Source organism: Lygodium microphyllum, chromosome 24, assembly GCF_053477565.2.
Source record: "Lygodium microphyllum isolate KBCC chromosome 24, Lygodium_microphyllum_v1.1.10, whole genome shotgun sequence".
Taxonomy (NCBI): Eukaryota; Viridiplantae; Streptophyta; class Polypodiopsida; order Schizaeales; family Lygodiaceae; genus Lygodium; species Lygodium microphyllum.
Window position 1 is genome coordinate 85,252,683 of NC_141158.1, and position 20,705 is coordinate 85,273,387.

Here is a 20,705-nt window from a genome sequence, read left to right on the forward strand (position 1 = left end):
TGATGCATGCATGCAGACTTGTCTAAGAGACATTGATATGTTTTTAAGCTTACATGAAGAAGAAGGAATACGAGAAACTAAGATTCAGCTAAGGAGTAAGTGGAAGGTCTGTGGAGATGGACCTAACAAGCTTTTTTCCTCTCAGTTGAAAGTTAAGCAGAAAAAAGAAACTATAGCTGAAGTGCAATTGTTGGGATTGCCCCTCCCACTCCTTTGAACTATAATCAATGTATTTGCTCTTTTTTGGAAGATTCGGCTTCTATTATTCTTGATTAGGACCTTTTCTTGGATCGACCTTTCATAGTGGATGAGGTGAAAAATGCAGTCTTCAACATGAAAGTTGGGAAAGCTCCTAAGAAGGATAGGTTGCCTGCAGATCTGTTTCAGAAAATTTGGAGCTCCTATAGCAATGACTTGGTGAAGTTAATGAACCTTATGAGGGATACTGGGGAAATGCATGTAGATTTCAATAGTGGGATAATTAAACCTTTTCCTAAAGCCCATGATCGCACTAAGGTGATCAATTGGAGACCACTCACTCTCTTGAGCTTCACTTATAAAGCTATGGCGAAGACCTTGGCTTTAAGGGTCAAACACTTATTTGCTAAGCTTATTTAGGATATGCAGTATGGATTTGTATTTGGCATGAAGATTCATGATGCAGTATTGAACTTGATTTTTTCAATGGATTATGCACTTAGCCTGCAGATTGACTTTGTCCTAAATAATATGGATTGGGACAAGGCATATGACAGGGTTAGTTGGTCATTTGTGTTGCATATAGTCTTAGCAATGAAATTTGGCTTTGTCTTTTGCAAAATGGTAGCATCTCTGTTTAGCAATGCCATAGTAGTACTTCACATTAATGGTACTCTTACACCAGGTTTTTAGCTTGAGAGGTCCATCAGACAGGGTTGTCCTTTGGCCCCTTTGCTCTTCACCCTCATCACGAATCTGCTACTCAGGAAAATTGATAAGGCTATGGTCTATTCGAGCTTTGTCACTACCGAATGGGTCAACTAATGCAGTTCAGTTTTTTGCTAATGATAATGCATGAATTGTGGTGGTTGATCAGCATTTTGTCAATAACTTGATGAGTGTTTACACTGAATTTTTTGAGCTTTCTACCTCTAAAATCAAATTTTCTAAGTCAGAGCTCTTTTGGTTATCTTGGAGTGATCCAAAGACTTGGGTGATGCAATTGGGTTTTAAAGTAGTCAAACGAGGTGAAATTATCAAGTATTTAGGTGCCCCCATAGGGGTAGGCATATCTCTAACCCAAAGATTCAATTGGTGTCTAAAGAAATTCCAAGACAAGGTTAAAAAGTGGGCGGAAAGCTCTTTCTCATTTGTTGGCATAATTACATTGATTAAGACTTTCCTCTCATCCTCAGTGGTATATATTGACTCACGGATGCCTTTCAACAACTCTACTTGGGACAAAATTGAGAAGTTGATGCGGGACCTTTTATGGTGCATAAATGGGGAGATATCTAAGTCTCAAATCAGTTGGGATTTGATCGCAAAAGATAAGAAGAATAGGGGAGGGCTCGATTGGAATATTTGTTTGCTAAATCCCTTAGCCTATCTTTGGTGCTTCTCAAGAGGATGGATGCTTGTCAAACTTGGTCAATTTTACTAAAGTTCTAGATTGAGAGGGCTAAGATTCGAAGTGGTGTATGGTTGAATCTTTCTTGTCAAGACATTATTTCTTGTCCTCACCTCAAGATATCAATTCCGCAATCTGATACTACTCAAGCTTTGGTTGCTAAATGGTAGAAGCTAATCACTGCCTCTTCATGGTCTTCCAAGGGTCCTATGTATGGTGATTCTTCACTTTCTAGAAGTGTGTAGCTACCTTCTTTTGCGTATGACCCAAAGTGTGCCCCAATACTCATAAATAGCAGATTGGCAAAATCATTGCACGATAAAGGAGTTAGAATACAGGATAATCTATGGGACAATGTTGAATGCTCTTGGATGCAAGTGAACTCGATTCAGATCAAATATGGGTTGAACAATAAGGAGTTTAACTTCTTATGCTCTATTTTGATTCATCTAAAGCCATCATGACCGACCTTGCTGTCGAAAAAGGATGATTCAATATTGAAGGATATTGTTAGCCCTGTGGCAAGCCTTGAAGAAGTGTTTTGCAAAAATGGATGTGTCGATCATTAGCCTACAATCCTGAAGGCAATGGAAAGAGTGAGAAAGGACATCAACCTATTCTCAAAGCTCTAGCAAAGTCTTGTAGAGGGAAGATCAAAGAATGGCCTAAAATGCTACCTTTTGCATTATGGGCTGACCAGACTACTCACAGTACAGTGACTGGCTATATGCCAGCTGAACTTACGCATGGACAACAACCAATTATGCCAATTGAAGAATCTATTCTCACATGGAGTCTTCTACATTGGGAGGAGGGCATCAGTAGAGAAGAGTTGCTGACTTTGCACATATGGCAGCTAGAAAGAAGGCCTGAAGGTGACTCACTTCAAATCTCTGTTGGATGTATAAGCGCCCTCCACTAGCATCTTCCTCTCTGTGCAATAGTGCAAGCGGAAGAAAGAGTATTCTGTGGCTAGCACTATCACTTGGAAGAAGCGACTTAAAAGACTCTATAAGGCTATACCATCCCATAGATTGAATGTATTTCGTGGCTCTTGTTGCTTAAGAAGCTCCCTCCCAAGTGTCGTTTGGCTGACAAACTCCAAATATCCCCTCGATGTCCTTTGTGCAAGAGAGCAATGGAGATTGATAAGCATCTCTTTTGGGACTATGTGCAAGTGAGGCCTGTTTGGAGAAAAGTGAAGGAGTGGCTTAAACATTCCAATCTGAATGACATGTTTTGCTTTTCAGTTGCCTTATTTGGTGATCAAGGCTCACTGGATGATGATATTGGGAGATTGATTAATCTCTTATCTGCCACACTTTGAAGTTTATTTAGTCGTGGAGGAATGTATGTGTTTTCAGATCTTGCAGTTTCAAGAGTCTTGATGGTGCTTTAGGTACACTAAAGGATGAGATTTGCTGGTTTTGAAGTAACTCAAGGATTCTTATCGGTTGTTTAAGCTGTTTTGTAAAAAACTCTGTGATTTGGCTTAGGCCAAGGGGCATATCTTTTATGCTGTAATTTTATTTACTTCTTTTGATGAATGTTAATATTTGCACGCATTTTAAAAAAACTTTAGGACATCTCACACCTATCCCAACCTTATAGATGTAGAGGAGTCCATAAGAATGTGTATAAATGATTGCAAAAATCTCTCCATAATAAGATTTCCTAGAAGCATTCCCTCCTTCAAGGGAGATGTATATCAAGTTTGACAAAGACCTAATAGACTATTTTGATAAGCTAAAGTGAAACATAAAGTATAAGTATCGAGAATGGTTACAAACTATATAAGCTAAAGCAAAACTAGGTTTAAAAAATTATCCTATCTCAAATAATAACCTAGTTATCATTAACCACGTGGCCTTTGTTAAATAGCAAGAATCTTATTATAAGCTATATTTGAGAACGTACCAATTGAAGTTAGTTGGCGTGTCCTCGAGATCTTTTATGAAACCAAATGGGATTAGGATATTAGGGGGGTTTGGAATGACTTTGATTGAGACATCACCATAAGCAAAATTTTTATTCCAATCTTGCATTAAATATGTGAAGGTATCATCACCAGTGTACCCTTGAATTGGAATATATATTATTCGTTGCTCATCGATTATGCATTTTCCATGTAGAGGATCCTGAAAAAAAACAAATGTCCTCTCTCTTATTCAAGTTTATTGTGCACATTGCATTCATAGTCCAATGGTTAAGTATGACATTATTTTAAGTGATTACTTGTTTGGGAGGTGTGAAAGGAATCCTGTTGTAGGTTTCTACTACATAAAGATATAATGCATAATGATGATGCTTAAATATATGTTGCTAGAATACATTTTTTAAAGGATTGCTATTTTAATCGTATATACGACAAACTTCCCTTAAGAAGTAACCCAAAAATGATTATACAACCAAAGCAAAGAGGGTGCTACAACTCTCAACCTTCAAATTTACATCTCACTCTCTTAAGTAAATCATTCAACTATTATCCAACCAAAACGAAAGGATGCTAGAGTTATCAAACTTTTCTTTCACATCTCTCTTATGTTTACTAAGGAATGTAATAATACACTATTGCATTCTTAGAGCAATCTCAAGGTTCTCCCTTTTACATAATCGATTAATCTACCTAAACCTCTATAAAGATTATCCTTTTCACACAATAGAGATTGTCTTTATAGCCTTTTCCTTTATTGAAAGCATTATCAATCCAACAGTGAATTTCGAGTATCCATAAAGAGGTCATACATTTCCAAGTTAGATATTCACATGGTTTCCAACTAGCACTTGCATTGATGATGGTCATCATAAGTACATGTATAATGCAAGAGTCACTAAAAACATCTCATGGATTATAGAGTATCAAAGTAATACCATGAGTAATAGTGTGTATGCCATGGCAAAGCTTTGCTATGTTGAGTGGTCTCCCTGCAACTTACTACAAAGAACCTCATGTGAGTACCTACTATAAAATAAAGACCATCTCTTAAACCCATGTGGATTATTTTACATATCTTCATGGGCAATGTATACATGGCTAGCTTTCTTGTTCTTGATATACATATCTTCATGGGTAGTGCATACATGGCTAGCTTTCCTATTCTTGATATACATTTCTTGATTGATTTATGTGAAGGAGCCATCTTTCATCCTTGAATGTACATGTAGGGTGGTAATAGTTCTTAAAAGCCCTTGCTTGGCACTTTGAGAGTTGCTACTATAGATAATGCATGCTTAAGTTATGCATTTTGTAGCCATTTGTTGCACTATATGTGCGAAGAAATAATATTTATGCTTAATACCTTGTTGTCAAAGCTCATAGAACACTTAATATATGTGACCTCACACATGGCCATGCATTTGATTTTTAAATTATATCTCCTTCTTCCAATCATAACAATATATACTTTCTTATCTTCATAATTGGGAAGGATCATACCTATATTGTTGATTTTCCTCTCTATTTGTGGTAGAACCATTGCCATCTTTGATTTATTCTTTCTTAATGTAGAGACCTAACCAATATAATGGTCTCACTAAAAATACATGGTCATAAAGTATCCTTTATTTCCCTATGTTTACTGCAAAGCGAAGGAAGTGGAAAATGAGGCATCAAGAGGAAAAGTGCAAGATGGAAAAAAGGAAAGGTGCCCTACAAAATAGTGGACCTGGAGAAAATCTAAAAGCATGGGAACAACCACCAGGAGTCTAAGACACAACCTTAGAAGCCACAAGAAGCCAAAGCAAAAAGACGCACCTTTAAAATATAAAGGCATAGCCAAAACCTCTATAAAAGAGCGCCAGGCTCTCTCCTGTGCAAATTGTAACCATAAATGGGTAGGAGGACCAAGCTAGGAAGAGAAGAGGACAAATAGGAAAAAGGGCCTAGGCCATGACCAGCCATGTACAAAAGGGGATAAGGGGATGACCGCCCAAAAGGGATTTTATAGAGTCTTGTATATAAAGTTCAAAAAGTGAATGGGAGCTCATTCTTTGGTGTGTGGCAAAGTGGACTCTTCTTCTTCTCTTCTTCTCTTCTCTTGCTTGTGTGTGAGTGCTTGAGGGAGGTAGTGTGAGTGAGTGAGTGTGTGAGGGTGAGGGATCTTGGAGGAGAAGCCATTCTTCTTCTCCTCTCTTCTCTTCTTCTCTTCTCCTCTCATCTCGTACGTGGCTATGGAGGATGGAGCTTCAAGGGAGAGGCTTGAGGATGCTTGAGCTTGCATCACGAATGGTGGAGTTATTGGAGTGCTTGAGAGAGGGAGCAACTCAATCGGACATCAAGGTAAGCTCAGTATACTTGTAGAGAGGGATAATGCATTGGTTATGTGAGGGGTAGCCATTAGTGCTTGCTTGAAACGCCTGAAAAATAAGCGGTCCGTGGGTCTTGGCGGTTGAGCTTGAGCTCCACCTCTACATTTTGATTCCGTTGCCAGGACCGACGGATTCAAGCTTGAGCACTTGTGTGCTTCAAATCAAGCATCGAAGTAAGGGTTTCATCCTCGAACTGGAGCTTCAGATAGATAGGAAGTGTTGAGTCTTTAATCTGTGCTACAAGTAAGTATTTTTGGTTTTTGATGGTTAGTTGGGTAGGAGAAATTAGCTCAATACTTTTCTTTCGATTCTTGTTGCATTTAGAGTAGGTTAAGGTTAGGAGATTGGTTGGAAAAGTGTAGAGTTTGCTGTTGTAAAAGAGGCCAAACAGGACATAGATCTGGGAAAAACAAGGAGGAGTGTTGAAGGGGGTTAAGGTCGACAAGCGAGGGGGTAGGAGTGGCCAGAACCTTGTGAGACAAGGGTTTAATAGCCAGGAGACCAAGGGGGAGCTCATTTGAAACCCTGGTTGTTTGAGAGAGAGAGAGAGAGAGAGAGAGAGAGAGAGAGAGAGAGAGAGAGAGAGAGAGAGAGAGAGAGAGAGTTATATTAACGTCTTCTAAAGACCAAAACTGGCCTATGAGACAAACTGTGATACAACTGATGAGGTTCAGCTATCCAAAATAAAAGTGCTGAATGAAAAGCTAAAAAACTAAAAACTGAAAATACGGTGTTGTGAGTGTGATAAGTGTCGTGTATGTGTATGTGCGTATGTAGCTCTGGTACTCCAGATAATGGCTACAAAAGGGGGACAAATGTCGGCTGTGATAGGGGAACAACTGTCGGCTGTGATAAAGTGGTGCGATGTGTATATGTAAAGATGCAGGGAGATATACTATCCTGGGATGTAGTAGCAGTCGTCGAAGTCGCTAATAGCAGGTAATCCCTCCTGGATGCAGGATGTGGTACATCGGCGGTGGAGAAAGAGCAAACTGGAGATCTGAGATCCAATGTGTCGAGTGTCGTCGGATCTCAGTCTGTTGTCGATGTAGATCAAGAATCCTCCGGATCTCCTGTCAGTGTGGCTGTGGGGTCCGAAACCCACGGATCCTCGTGCGGCGTCGGGTACGCTGGTCCTCAGCCTGCTGTAGTGTGAGCTCGGAGGTCTGGCTGGAGGCTAGTACAGTAGCTCTCACTCTGTCTGTCTGAAAGAACTGTGTAATAGTCGTCTGGGTGGGCCCCTCTCTGACTGGGACCCGCTGTGTACTCTGCTCTCTGATGTGCCATGCCTCTCCCAGAAAACGGCCAAATGATCTCTGATCCATATCAGTCATACATCCCTGAAGTGAGCTGCTCAATGTGTATCTAGATCTCAACTCTGAGTATGCCGGGCATCTGAGAACAAAATGCTCCTCACTCTCCACCTCTGATCTGCAAAGGGGGCATATCCTCTCCTCCCGTGGGATGCCACTGGCTCTGCCACTCTCAATCATAAGTTGATGTGATGATACCCTGAGCTGTCCAATAAGAACTCTCAATCGATGTGGCATATAGATTTGCATATATCTCGGAATCTCTATGAATCCCTGCTCTGATATGCTCAAGAACTATGTATAATAATGTGCCATCTTCGATGGCAGTGGCTGTGCAGGGGTGACCCATGTCCTCTGTATATAAATATGCCATATCTCCTGTCTGATGACTCTATTCCTCTTAGAGAGAGAGAGGGTGTAAGTGGGAGCCTGAATATCATATAGAAGAGGTGGGAGTCTATCAATGTCCAGCCCATGTCTGTCAAACCAAGCTCTAGTCTGTGCATACCATGATGTGGTATCCCCCGCTCGAGCCATCTCCTGAGATGCCATATATGCTCTGTATGCAATGCGATCTCTGTCCATATCTTGAAATCTGTGTAGGAAGCAGACTGTCTGAAATAATGCCTCGACTAGCATGGGCGGTGTGGCAAGCTCTGCTCGCACAATGTCATGTGGGACTGAGGCCTTGCTGCGAATCAATCTAGATATCATGATCACCTGAGGTCTCTCCATCAATGTCCATACATAATCGGCAAGGCCTGGCCCCCATATAGCTGCTCCATACATCAGTGCTGGAGTGACTAGAGTATCAAAGAGCCACCCCTTGGTGCGGGGCTCCTGGAAATGTGCCTGATGACACTGTCGCTCCATAAGAGCCAATGCTGAGTATCCTCTAGTGAGGCGGTCACGAGCTACCTGTGTCATCGAGAAAATCCCTGAAGCTGCTGTAAAGGTGACTCCCAAATATACATATGATCCAGTGACCTCAATACTCCCTCCTGCTGCCATGAAAATACTCTGTCTGCGTATCTGAGCTTATGTATGGAATATAAGAACCTTGGTTTTACCAAGGTTCACTGTCATGCCTCTCTGTATGCAAAAATCATCCAATGCTAATAAATGCTACTGTAATCCCTGAGCTGAATCTGAGACCAACACAATGTCATCTGCATATAGTAAGATATGAACTGTGGCTCCACTGAGATCTATACCTCCACCGGCTCGCTGTTGAATAAACTCTGCTATCTCATCAATGTATAGCCCAAATAGAGTCGGTGAGAGTGGGCATCCTTGTTTCACACCAATGGTGCTCACAAGGGGATCTGATATACCTCCCCGACATCTGACTCTGCCAGTAACCCGCTCATATAGTGCATAAATACCCAACATCATGTCATCATCCACCCCAGATCAAGTAGGCGTCTGAAAAGCCTCTCTCTCGGAACCGTGTCAAAGGCTTTGCGGAAATCCACAAAGCAACAATACAATCTCTGTTTCTTCACTCGTGTCTGGTTGATCAGACAACGGAGAGTGAAGATGTGGTCTATGGTAGAAAATGCCCGTCTGAACCCTGCCTGTCCGGGTGTGCGTATGCACTCTCTCTCTGCCAGCGTGCTGAGCTCCTCCTCCATTACCGTGCCATAAAGTTTGGCCAAAACTGGCCCAATCATGATAGTCCTATATGTGTTAGGATCCATAGGATCCCCTGACTTGTGGATAGGTACAATGGTGTGCTCTGTCCACGAGTCAGGGAACCCCTCAGACAATGCACGGTTGAAGAGGTGAGCAATGAGTGGAGCCAATGTGTCTCTGCCATATATAATATGCTCTGCCTGAAGATCAAACTGGTCTCGAGCGCGGCCATGCTGTAACCGTGAGATAGCATGTTTCACCATACTAGTGGTGAAAAAGGATGAAATACCCGATCTCGGTGTACATGGTGTGGGTATCAGCGGCTGTGCGGGTACATGATATAAACTCTGTGCGTATCCATGCCATACTGCAGGGTCATGTATCGGTGTGAGTGAGCGTGGTTCTCTGATCTGCCTCCATGCCTCTGCACAATCTCTGCTCATAAGAAGGTGGTATATATCCCAATATCTCTCCTCCTCCCATTCCTGCTTTTTACGGCAGGTCAAGCGGTGCATGCGTCTCTGCGCCTATCTGTGTGTGATCTCTCCTCTGGCCTCCAAATCGCGTAGCTATCGACGTAGATCTTTGCACTCATCATCATACCACCTGTTCTGTGGTATGGTACCGGTCCGAGGGGGTGCGTGTATGTGTGATGTGGAAAACTGAGTGTAGCAGAATCATGCAGAATGCGTGTGATATCAGTGGTCAGTGTATCAAGGGGTGCATATGGATCAAGTGTCGTGATGTGCTCCTCCAGATGCTGTGAGTAAACATGTGAGAGCTCATGAGTGAAGTGTATGGTAGTATGCATGTGGGGTATGATATCTGCGGGTGGTGATGGTAATGAGGTGAGGAGTGAGAAATTGAGAAAGGTGTGATCGGCACCGAGTGGAAGTCTCCCAAGGCCGAAGGACTCAATAGTATGCATCCCATCGATCGTTCCGAGCAGATAATCTACAGTACTCTCGCCCCCCCCATGTGGGAAGCATGTAAGACCTCCTGAATATGGCCATCGTGCCATCCCGTTATAAATAACGAGATGATGTCTACTACCAAGCTCAAGTAAATGCCCTCCATACCCTGTGGCGTCTGGCCCAGTATCTGCTGACTCCCGACTGATCCCCAACTCCTCAGGGTCTAATGCTCTCATGATCTCTGGCTGCTCCATATCAAAACTCTCACACTGTCGGCTCTGTGCGTGCTCGTTGAAGTCCCCCATAAGGAAGACCTCACCCAAAGTAGAATACAGAATAATGTCTTCTCAGAGCTGTGAATAAGGGGAGGGGGAATCTCTGGCCTGAATATCACCCTGCATAGTAGCATATCTGGACCCTCGTGGTGAAAAGTAGCATATTGCCATATAGATCCATCTCTCATCTGATATCTGCACTCTGATCCATATGTAACTGGCCTCCTCATCTCGTCTCACTAACTGGATATGTCTCTGTATCCCCTGACGGAATAGAACTGCCACCCCTCCTGAGCCCCTAGATGTACTCTGCCTAGTAGTAGCCCGGTATGCAGATACCCACTCAAATTCTGTAATGCGTGGAAGCCCTCTCTCTGGGCTCTCATGTGTCTCTGTTAGGCATATAACATCATGGTCGGGTAAAATCTCCTCAAGTCTGTCCGGTCGTGACCATAGGGAGCCGTTGCAGTTCGAAACTGCCACACGTATCGGGATCTCCTGTACAGTCCTCTGCCCCGTCTCATAGGCCACGCCCCCCTATTTGGTGGGGCGTCCATCTATAAAAATCCGGCCATCTCGATAGAAGGCCTTACGGCCTTCTCTACATGCTTGGAGTATCTGTGGCATGCATGCTCGTCTGTGTGCAATCTGCATCTGAGTCAGGTCCTCATCTATGAAGATGGGAGCCCCAGTCATCCCTCGGAGCGAAATCCGCTTCCGAAAGAAAGCGGCTCTGTCCTCCGGTGTGCTCATATGTAATATCAGAGCTCTGACCTTGGTAGTATCTCGTCCTGCACGCCATGCCTGAGTAAAGGGCATGCTCGTGTACCCTAGTCGGGTGCATAGCCCGCGTGCGTCCTCCTCCGGAGAGGCCCCTTCGGGGAGCCCGGTAATACGCACGTTCAATCTATACGCGTTCCTGAGCCTCTCCTCCTCTAAGGTCTCCTGAACCCAGACTACCTCCTCCTTTTTATTTTCTTCCTGGACCTCCTTCTTAATGTTCTTCTTCACTATCTCAATCCACCCCTCCTTATTCCCTTCTAATTCTTCCTTCATGTTTGCTTTGATTTTTTCCTCCCATCCCTCTCTTGAAGCCTCAACTTCGGTTTTAATGCATACCTGGAGGTCCTCTCGGCATTCCTTCGTGATAGCCTCTCGGAGGTCCGCTTTGAAATCCGCGTCCTCTCTTGCCTCCCGTAGATGTGACACTTCCGTTTGTAGCTTGCCCAGGTCGGTTTTGAGATCCCTCTTCTCTTCCGTGAGTGTCTTCACCATCTCCTCCAGTCGTCGGATCCTCTCATGGAGCCGGTGGGTTTCTTGGTTCAAGGCATTATCTGCATCCTTCTTGAAATCTTTCTTCGCCTCCTTGATAGCCTGGTTGATTAGAAGCTCCACGTTATGGAGCTCGAGCGGCATGTCGCCTGCCTCCTGCGCTGCCTGACACCTTCGTCAGACCAGTGTAGGGTCTCTTCTGCCCTGTTTGAGCCTTGCTCTCGTCTATTTGTGAACAACCGTTTGATCTGTTTGAGACCTCTCGTCAGACCAGGGAAGGGTCTTTTCTTCCCTTCTCAAGCCCGGGCCTCCGCTATCTGTAAACAGCCTGCTCGAACTGTCTTGTGAACTGCTGTGCAGCATTCCATCCTGCAGAGCCCTCCCTGGCTGCGATCTCAGCATATATATATATATATATAGAGAGAGAGAGAGAGAGAGAGAGAGAGAGAGAGAGAGAGAGAGAGAGAGAGAGAGAGAGAGAGAGAGAGAGAGAGAGAGAGAGAGAGAGAGAGAGAGAGAGAGAGGCCTTGCGGTGATGATTGTTCCCAGTACCATCAAAGTCCGAGTGCTCTTGCGTGGATTGCTATGGAGATTTCCTTTCACTGCGTCTGAGCATGGCCTCCTTCTCTGTATCCTGTCAGTGACCCGTGGTTCGTTCTCCTTCTGTCCTGTATAATCTGTTTGCCATAGCAGTGTAGCTGGTTTTAGGAGTCGCTATCAGACGGGCTTCTGGTTGTAGGGCTTCACGGGTAGCTTGGTTGCCCGCTGATGGTTAGTGGCGGTTTGGTGAGAGTGATGAAGACAGTAAAGTATCAGTTATGGAGATTTCCTTTCACTGCGTCTGAGCATGGCCTCCTCTGTATCCTGTTAGCGACCCGTGGTTCGGAAAGAGAGAGAGAGAGAGAGAGAGAGAGAGAGAGAGAGAGAGAGAGAGAGAGAGAGAGTGTGTGTGTGTGTGTGTGTGTGTATGAGTTCCATTGCATGAATCTGCTTCGATCGCATCGTCGACAAGTTTGTTTCCCACTACAGGTATACCCACACCTTCTCCTTCATGCATAGGTAGGATTCAGAGGTGCTCAGCTAGTGTGAAGGCCACAATAGCTCGACGCGACAAATTTTTTGTCGACTTGGAAAAAATGCATTGCGTTTGGCCCATCCAAATCATGCCGAGCCGAGTCCCAGAATCGGTTCTTGGCCCACTCGACTCAGACACATGGAAACTCGGCCCTCGGCCCATTCGACTCGGACGCTCACCACTCGGCCTGTCCGAATCAGTCACTCGGCCCAACAACTTGCACTCAGCCCGACCATCCGAATAAGCCACTCAGCCTCTACAATGCGATCTATTGGGCCGAGTTTGATTTTTCCAAATTTTTTTAAAAATTGGACCAAACCACTTAGACACTGGTCATACGAACATCCAAAGACCATACATATGCTTGAGACGCCTTTCTGGCACAAGGAACAAAGGGATCAACGAAATGCAAACATAGAGGTGACATAGTGGATCATCTAGCGGTCCAGCCTGGCAGCAACATCGAGTGGAGTCTTAGAGCACTAATGAATCATGACTAAGTGGAGGGAATAGCAGAGAACCTTATAAACTAGTGGGGATGGACAAAAATTGAGTGTACCAGCCTATCAGGCTAAACCCACGCCGAGAGTACTAGAGTCCTCTAGGCACTTGTTTGCTCACTCACTTTGATTTCCAGCCCTCAAAGCACACCTGGAAAGAGATAAAAGCCTGATTTCGCACAACGCACAGAAAAGAACACGCACATGCACACACGCACAGTGAGGGTAAGTTGAGGACTGGTTGTAATTAATAAGGAACTCACCCAGACTTGAGAACTTAAAGGAACCCACCAGTAAGAGAAGACCCAAAGACATAGAAGGGTGATTGAATCCCCAAAGGTATGCCCAAGCGAAGACCATAGCCAAAAAGCCAGATGCAGCAAGGACAAGAACTATCATGGAAGTGGATCTACCTGGCCTTATCGACTTAATCGACAACTTGGCAGAGCAGGAAGCTTTGGACAGGAAGAGGGCAACTCAGACTGTAGAAGCAACGAAGAGCGAGACTTAGGCAATTTTTCCGAGGCTGTCCAATAGTTAGTACACAAGTACAATGTTCAAACTCGGCTAGAATACTGCGGTAGACCTATAGAGGACGCCATAGTAGACCTCGAGGAAGAGAGGAAGCTGACTTGTAGGGCTTTGCAAGGCCTAGCTGCATACAACTAGGACCAACAAACTAGGAACTTGTGCCAGAGTTTGGAAATGCGAGAGATCCAGAGAGTGCTAACCCTAGGAGACAGAAATCGATCGGATAGTGAGAGAGTACTAGAGGGAGACCTCACACTAATCGAGCTTCTAGCGAAGCGGCTGCTAGATAACATGGCAGCACAACAAAGTGCTGCAGTATTAGCAACATCACTGCTAGCAAGGTTAGGGGCTAACCAAGGCTCTAAGAGGCAATTGAAAATCCCTGTGATGGGGAAGGAGTTGGACAAATACCAAGCAAACAACGATCCGTATAGCTTTGTGGAACAGTTCGAGCAAGTCTGCGAGGCCAATGGCCTTATCGAACCTGGTCAACACCCCCAAGCTTTCGGACTGGTGCTTAGGTGACAAGGGCCGGATGTGATACACGAGTTTGGATGTTGCAAAACGTGCCAATTTCAATGGCTCGAAAAATCTATTCATCAAGAGATTTTCTGAACCTTCGTACTTCGACAATCTACTAGTGAGACTCATGAATATCAAGCAAAAAGAGAAAGAGGATATTCGAGATTTTGTGACCCATGTGAGGAGCCTCTTCAAGAGAATCCCCATGGGTGAGAGACCAATTGAGCGAGCCGTATCCATGGTATTCATTAATGGAATACAAAGTGAAGAGCTCTACAAAGTTTTGGCCAACAACTTGAGCTTACAGCAAGACATGTTGGCAAGGGTCTTTGAAGAAGCTATTAGAGTGGATGACCAGCTCAAGGAAAGAGGCGCTAGAGGCTTGAATTGAGAAGAGCCCGAGTTTCAAGAAGGCCTCAATGTCGAGTGAGAAAGCAGACCCAAGCGTGCAGGACAAAGGGAAGGGCACTGATTCGAGACAAGAGCTAGCAAAGATTAGGATGGACATAGCCAAACTGCAGGAGAAGATGAGGCGGCCAACGTGCCCACATTGGCTAGATTGAGATTGCTAGGTTCAACATCACATTGGCTAAGGAGATGAAGGTGAAAGCATTCAAAGTGTTGAAAAATTCGCCAGTGAACGTCACGGGAATCCAATTCTCTGTTGACTTTATAGTCATGAAGGGAGTGGACTACGACATCTTGCTAGGCCGAACCTAGATGCGCAATGCGAGAGTCGTGGAGGACTGGGGAAACGATCTTATCTTCTTGGGAAATTGAATGGAGGCCGTAAGAGTGGAGATGGACACGTAGAAGATGACCTCTGTCGACCTGGATGCCATCTCCACCATGCTAAAGGGCAACGGACATACTAGGGGATCCTATGGGGCCCTTACCAAGTATATCTCGTGTCATGAGGACAAGCAAAACTAGATACATGTTCTTGCTACCATCAACCTACCGTTCTCAAACACTGAGGAGTACAAACAAGCCATCAAGGCAACTGGCAAGCTCAAAGACACTCCTTCAGTGCCAATCTGCATGATGACTGGAAGCCTACATGGAAGACCCAACCCTGTTGCATTTCAAGTCTCGAACAATAGATGAGATCTCCTAGAGGTCCTAGGGCTCTTGACCGACAAGTTGATTGGCAATCTAGCAATGAATCTTAAGCCACTTCGAGATCTCTTAAACGAGCCTGAATAGTGATGGTCCAAAGTGCACGATTTAAACTTGAGATACAATTGGGCCTTAATCCTCGACCATCAAAAAGAGATATGTCAGAACCTAGAAAATGATGAGCAATCGGACAAAGACAGCTCTCACGACGAATATGAGGACTGTTGTTCCTTCAGTGATGAGAGTGACATGGAAATCGATACTCTAGAATATGACACTAGGGGACATGATTGAGTAGATACGAGTAGACCCTAGACCACGCAAGCAGAGTGCCCTTAGAGTAGCAAAAGGAGTCCGACACAAGGACTATGATCGAACTTGGTTGGAACACACATGTGCAATCGACTATAAGCAGGAAAGCCTAGCCCTGCCAAGTGATGCACCACTGTTGCGAATGGACTCACCTTCTGAGCTATGACCGCTAGGAGAGAGTCCTCTTCTAGCGAAGACGGCGATTTGATTCTGAATTGAAATTAAACTTAGATAATGATCCTAAAATGCCTCGACCTCCCAAGACTAGATGCACCAAGGGGGACCTACCAGTCCACCTAAGACGCAGACAGTTGAGGGAGGAATGATGGAAGCTATATGAAGAAACACGGATAGAAGAACATCGAAAATCTCAAGACTTGTCGAAACAATTCACGATGTTCAAAAAGGGAGATAGGGTGGTGATCTTGTTGGGAGCCAAACGACAGGGGCAAGCAAGCGAACCAATCGAGGGACCCACCAAGGTCAAAGAGGTCAATTTAGCCAGGGAAGGGGAGACCCCACAACCTGTCTTCATAGCTGATGACTTGGCAGAGCAAGATGAAGAAAGTCTCGTTACTCTCTTGTGGGAGTATAGAGATCTCTTTGCTTGGTCCCTAGAAGAGCTCAAAGGGATAGACTAAAGTGTGGTAACCCACAACATACCCATGACACCTGACGCAACGCCGGTCAAGCAACGACCATATCCCATGAATCCAAAGCACACCCATGTTGTCAAGGAAGAAATCGACAAGCTAATGAGAGCACGATTTATCTACGAAATTCAACACATGGACTGGGTTTCCCCCATAGTCATTGTATTAAAGAAGAATGGAAAGATTAGAGTGTGTGTCAATTACAAGAAGGTAAATGCAGCTACAAAGAGAGATAACTACCCACTACTATACACCGAGCATATGCTCGAGAGAGTGGCTGGCAAAGAGGCTTACAATTTCTTGCATGGCTTCTCAGGATACAATCAGGTGCAAGTACATCCTAACGATATCCATAAAATTGCATTCGCCATGGAATGGGGCATCTTTGCCTACATAGTCATGCCTTTTGGGTTGACTAACGCGCCAGTCACCTTCCAACGACTGATGTGTATAACATTCAAAGACATGCTGAGGAAGGAGTTAGAGGTCTTCATAGATGACTTGTGTGTTCACTCTACTTGGCGAGAACACTTAGACAGACTTCGAGAGGTCTTTGAATGATGTCGACTATACCGTCTCTCTTTGAACCCCTTGAAGTGCTAGTTTTGGATAAAGCATGGATGTATCCTAGGACACATGGTGTCAAAGAATGGCATTGCCACATATTTCTCAAAGGTCAAGGTCATTGTTGATCTCCACCCCCAACTAATTTCAAGGATGTTTAATGATTCTTGGGACACACAGGGTATTATTGACGATTTGTGTTGAACTATGTATTAATTGCTAGACTTTTATACAAGCTGTTAATCATATTCGAATGGATTGAGGAATGCCAACGCGTGTATAAGGAGCTAAAAAACAAGCTCCAGATTGGACACTCACATTTCATGTGTACATCAATGCCTTGAAATTCACCATAAGAGTTGTGATTTGCCAACCTAGTGAACACAACCTAGATTACCGAGCGAGCTTTGCTAGCGACAACGTACTGACACCGAAATAAATTACTCAATAACGGAGAGAGAGGGCTTGGCCATCGTGTTTGCCGTAAATAAATTTTGAGATTATCTTTTGGCTACGCCTTTTACTTTCTTTGTTGACCATCAGGCCTTGCTGTTTCTCGTTAACAAACCATGCGCTACAGGACACATCGCTAGATGGCTTCTTTTACTTTTGGAATTTTACTTCTCCGTGGTAGTGCGCAAAGGGAAGCAGCATTACATGACTGACCATCTATCTCGTATCCCCACAAGAGAAGCGGTTGAACAAGGCATTGTGAATGAACTACCAGACACGCATCTGTTCCGCTTATCCAACGAAAAAGATTTGTTTAGAGCTGACATGATGCCATATTGGATAGACGATATAGTTCAAGTGCTAGGGCCAAGCTCAAGTGCCTAGGTGCCAGAATTTGTGCCACTTGCAGTGCAAGAAGGCAAGGGCAAGGCCCTAATCACCCCCATTCCCACTATCCTGACGCCCGCCACCACTGTCGCCATCTCCACTCCAAGTTCTACGACCTAGGTGGATGCCAGCAACTTAATGTCTTGGGTCCAGTACTTTGTGAATAAAGAAATGGGCCAAGGAGCAGGAGAAGGAACCCCCTTGGTAGAAACCAAAAGACTGACCACAACATACACCGAATTGAGGCAAGACACGAAGAGGCAAAAGGTGGCAGGCTCCACAACCTCCATCCTCGCAACAACAGAGAGGCCACCCTAAGAATACGACGAGTACGTTAGGGAGCTTCTCTCTCAATTAGAGAAAGCCAAAGAGAAGAGGAGAATTGTGGCGGTAGAGCTAGAAGTCGAAAAAGAGGCCATGGCCACATCCCAGTTGGAGAAAACACGGCAAATAGCCATGGCCCAAAGGGAAGTCAATGAGTTGAAAGAGCAGCTACAAGCTAAGGAAGAGATAGAACCAGGATGGCAGGAGTACTTGAACAAAGAAACCAAGGCTATACAAAGCCTATGATAGCACAATGAGGAGATTGAAGGGCTCTACGAAGATCTGCAAGCTGAAATGGAGAAAATCACTAAAGTCACAGAAGAGTTGAGGGAGGAGAGAGCTCGCAGGTATGAAAGAGAGGTGGAAAAACTAACCCAAGAGGTTGCAGTAGCACAAGAAGAGCAGAAAAAGCTAAGGACAGAGATGGAAGACCAAGAACACAAACTGACAGTGCTAACTCAGAGGTAGGGAAAGCCTCAAAGATATGAACAGGAGGGTAGAAGAATGGGCTGATCAGAACGAAAAAAGAGTTAAAGTCTTGGCATGATGTCTCGCTCAAGTAGAAGAAGAAAAAATACTTGCTGAAAGCAGAGCAGAGGCCGCCCAAGTGAGCTTTCGGACCTAGCAACACGCCTTCTTGGATACCCTATTGGACGTCACCCAAACAGAAGAGGGAGAGTCCTTAGAGGCAATGAAAAGAAAACTGGGAATGACTTGTAGAGCACTGAAAGCAGCACTGCAGATGCCGCCACAACCTAGCGGAGTTGGCCCAAGCCTAGAAGAGCAATGCCATTAATTCCTATTGGCAAGCATGACCTCGCAGGAAGTGGACGCCTTTGGGTTCATCGAAGAAGAGCAGCATGAGCTAAGTTAGGAGAGGGAGGTGGATGTGAAATTTGGAATGGGATCTCACAAAGAAGAGCTTGTCCCATCGCCTCCTTCCCTGTGGCTTGAAGAGCAGCGACACGCAGGCACCTCCGCATAAAGAAAGGCGGCACCGAGGAAAAGAAGGAAAAAAATGGTGGACACAAGGAGAAAATGAAATGCCAAGGGAGTGAGGGCGCCCTAGGCACCTATCCCACCATGCGAGGATGATGCCCCAACGAGCTTCCATGCTGACCTTGTAATTTGGGAGGGGCAAGAAATGTCCAGGAGCCCCTTCGACTTTAACTTCCAGTTCCCCACCACCTTGCGTAGGGTTTTTCCCATCAAGGTGGTGGAGGAAGTGATTAACATCGAAAGCAGGCTCGGACAGAAATGGCTGGAGGAAAGAGAGCACAATCCCACCTTATGGGCCACTAAAGATACTGAATTTTGGTAGAATAAGGTTTTTGAAGTGCCAAGGTCGGTAGCCGGCTATGAATGTCAACCTAAATGGAGAAGAAGGGTCTGCGACTCCAACCTGGACACTTGGATGGCCTTTTGCAACACTCAACCCTTCGAGCGGAATGATCCAACCTTTATGCCTTACCCTCGAAGGGTGGGAGTGGATTTTGACTCCAATGTCCACGGTCGCTACGACTTTCCTATAATCTATAATCCTTACTATATTACATATGAAGAGGCCCTCGTCTTCACATAAGAGAACTTGTATGATGCTCTAATCCAATTCACTAATGAATTCTCTTTATGCCCTAGCCCCGCCTTTATTACTAATTGTAATTACCTTAGACTGCTTAGGATACTCCTTAGGCAAGACTCCACCCCGCAGGTGCGCGGCCTTCTAGTACTCCATTTTGATCCTAACACTATAGGTAGTTGTGCAATGGCTCGACTAATGATACGAGTTGCTCTATTTCCTTCATTTTGCTTAGCCCTTCTAGAGGACATGAATGACAGCCGCTTCACCTGCTGCAATTTTGCATTCCTCTCCACCACTACCCTTAAGGTATGCCTAAATCTCAAGGGGTATTTTCAAAGCTGCCAGTTTCTTAACAAATCTATTAAGCCCCCTTCTCCACCTCACTCCGATGATGACGATTAACATCTGTCACGACTATGTAACTAAAAAAAAAAATCACACGTAGATACTGCAAGCTATATGTCGATCACAATCACTGCACCTAGGGTTCTCAAGTTAGATGCTTTCGGTGGCCTTGGTTGATCGGCTCCGTGTCTAACCCCCTAGCCCTTTGGATTTTCCACGATAAATGCTTAGGGCACATCAAGGGCAGGACATACCTAGGCAAGTAATTCTTACCTATGGTTGGACTTGTCACCCTAAGCCCCATGCACCACACCTTCCCCATGCACAAACTGGGTCCTCAAGTGTGGGGCACCACTGAGGGCTTGCCCAAGGTTAGACCTCTCTCCCAATTCTACAAGTACGGGCACCACACACTCCACGATAAGGCAAAAACACACCTTCTTTTCTTGCTAGGTACAAAGAAAGGCCTCAACCACCACCAACTTCAAAGGCCCCATCATCCATGCAATGTACTCCCTATCTTATGCAACATGCCACCATGCAAGCACAACAAAGCAAGGGGCGGACGCGACAACCCCAGTCGAAAAGTGAATGAAGAAGCTAATTTGGAACAATGTAAGAGATAGCATGCGCGGAGGCTCAGTAGAGGGATCTGTCCAACAGTGGAAAATAAGGCATTAAGAGAAAAAGCACAAGGCGAAAAAAAGGAAAGGCGCCCTACAAAAGAGTGGACTCGGAGGAAATCTAAAAGCATGGGAACAACCACCAGGAGTCTATGACGCAACCTTGGAAGCTACAAGAAGCCAAAAGCAAAATGGCGCACCTTTAAAATATAAAGGCGTAGCCAAAACCTCTGTAAAAGAGTGCTACGCTCCCTCCTATGCAAATTGTAACCATGAATGGGCAAGAGGACCAAGCTAGGAAAAGAAGATGACGAATGGGAAAAAGGGCCTAGCCCATGACCGACCATGTACAAAAGGGGATAAGGGGATGACCGCCCAGAAGGGATTTT

At 44.8% G+C, this 20,705-nt stretch overlaps 1 protein-coding gene across 1 annotated transcript in view; it reads right to left on the reverse strand.

Annotated features, from left to right (window-relative positions):
* LOC148015316 (uncharacterized) overlaps window positions 1-20,705 on the reverse strand; it is a 293,490-nt gene that overhangs the window by 64,239 nt on the left and 208,546 nt on the right. The window contains exon 22 of the mRNA XM_087664938.1: window positions 3,527-3,747. Within this exon, the coding sequence (XP_087521064.1) occupies window positions 3,527-3,747 (221 nt within the window). The remainder of the gene's footprint in view (window positions 1-3,526; window positions 3,748-20,705) is intronic.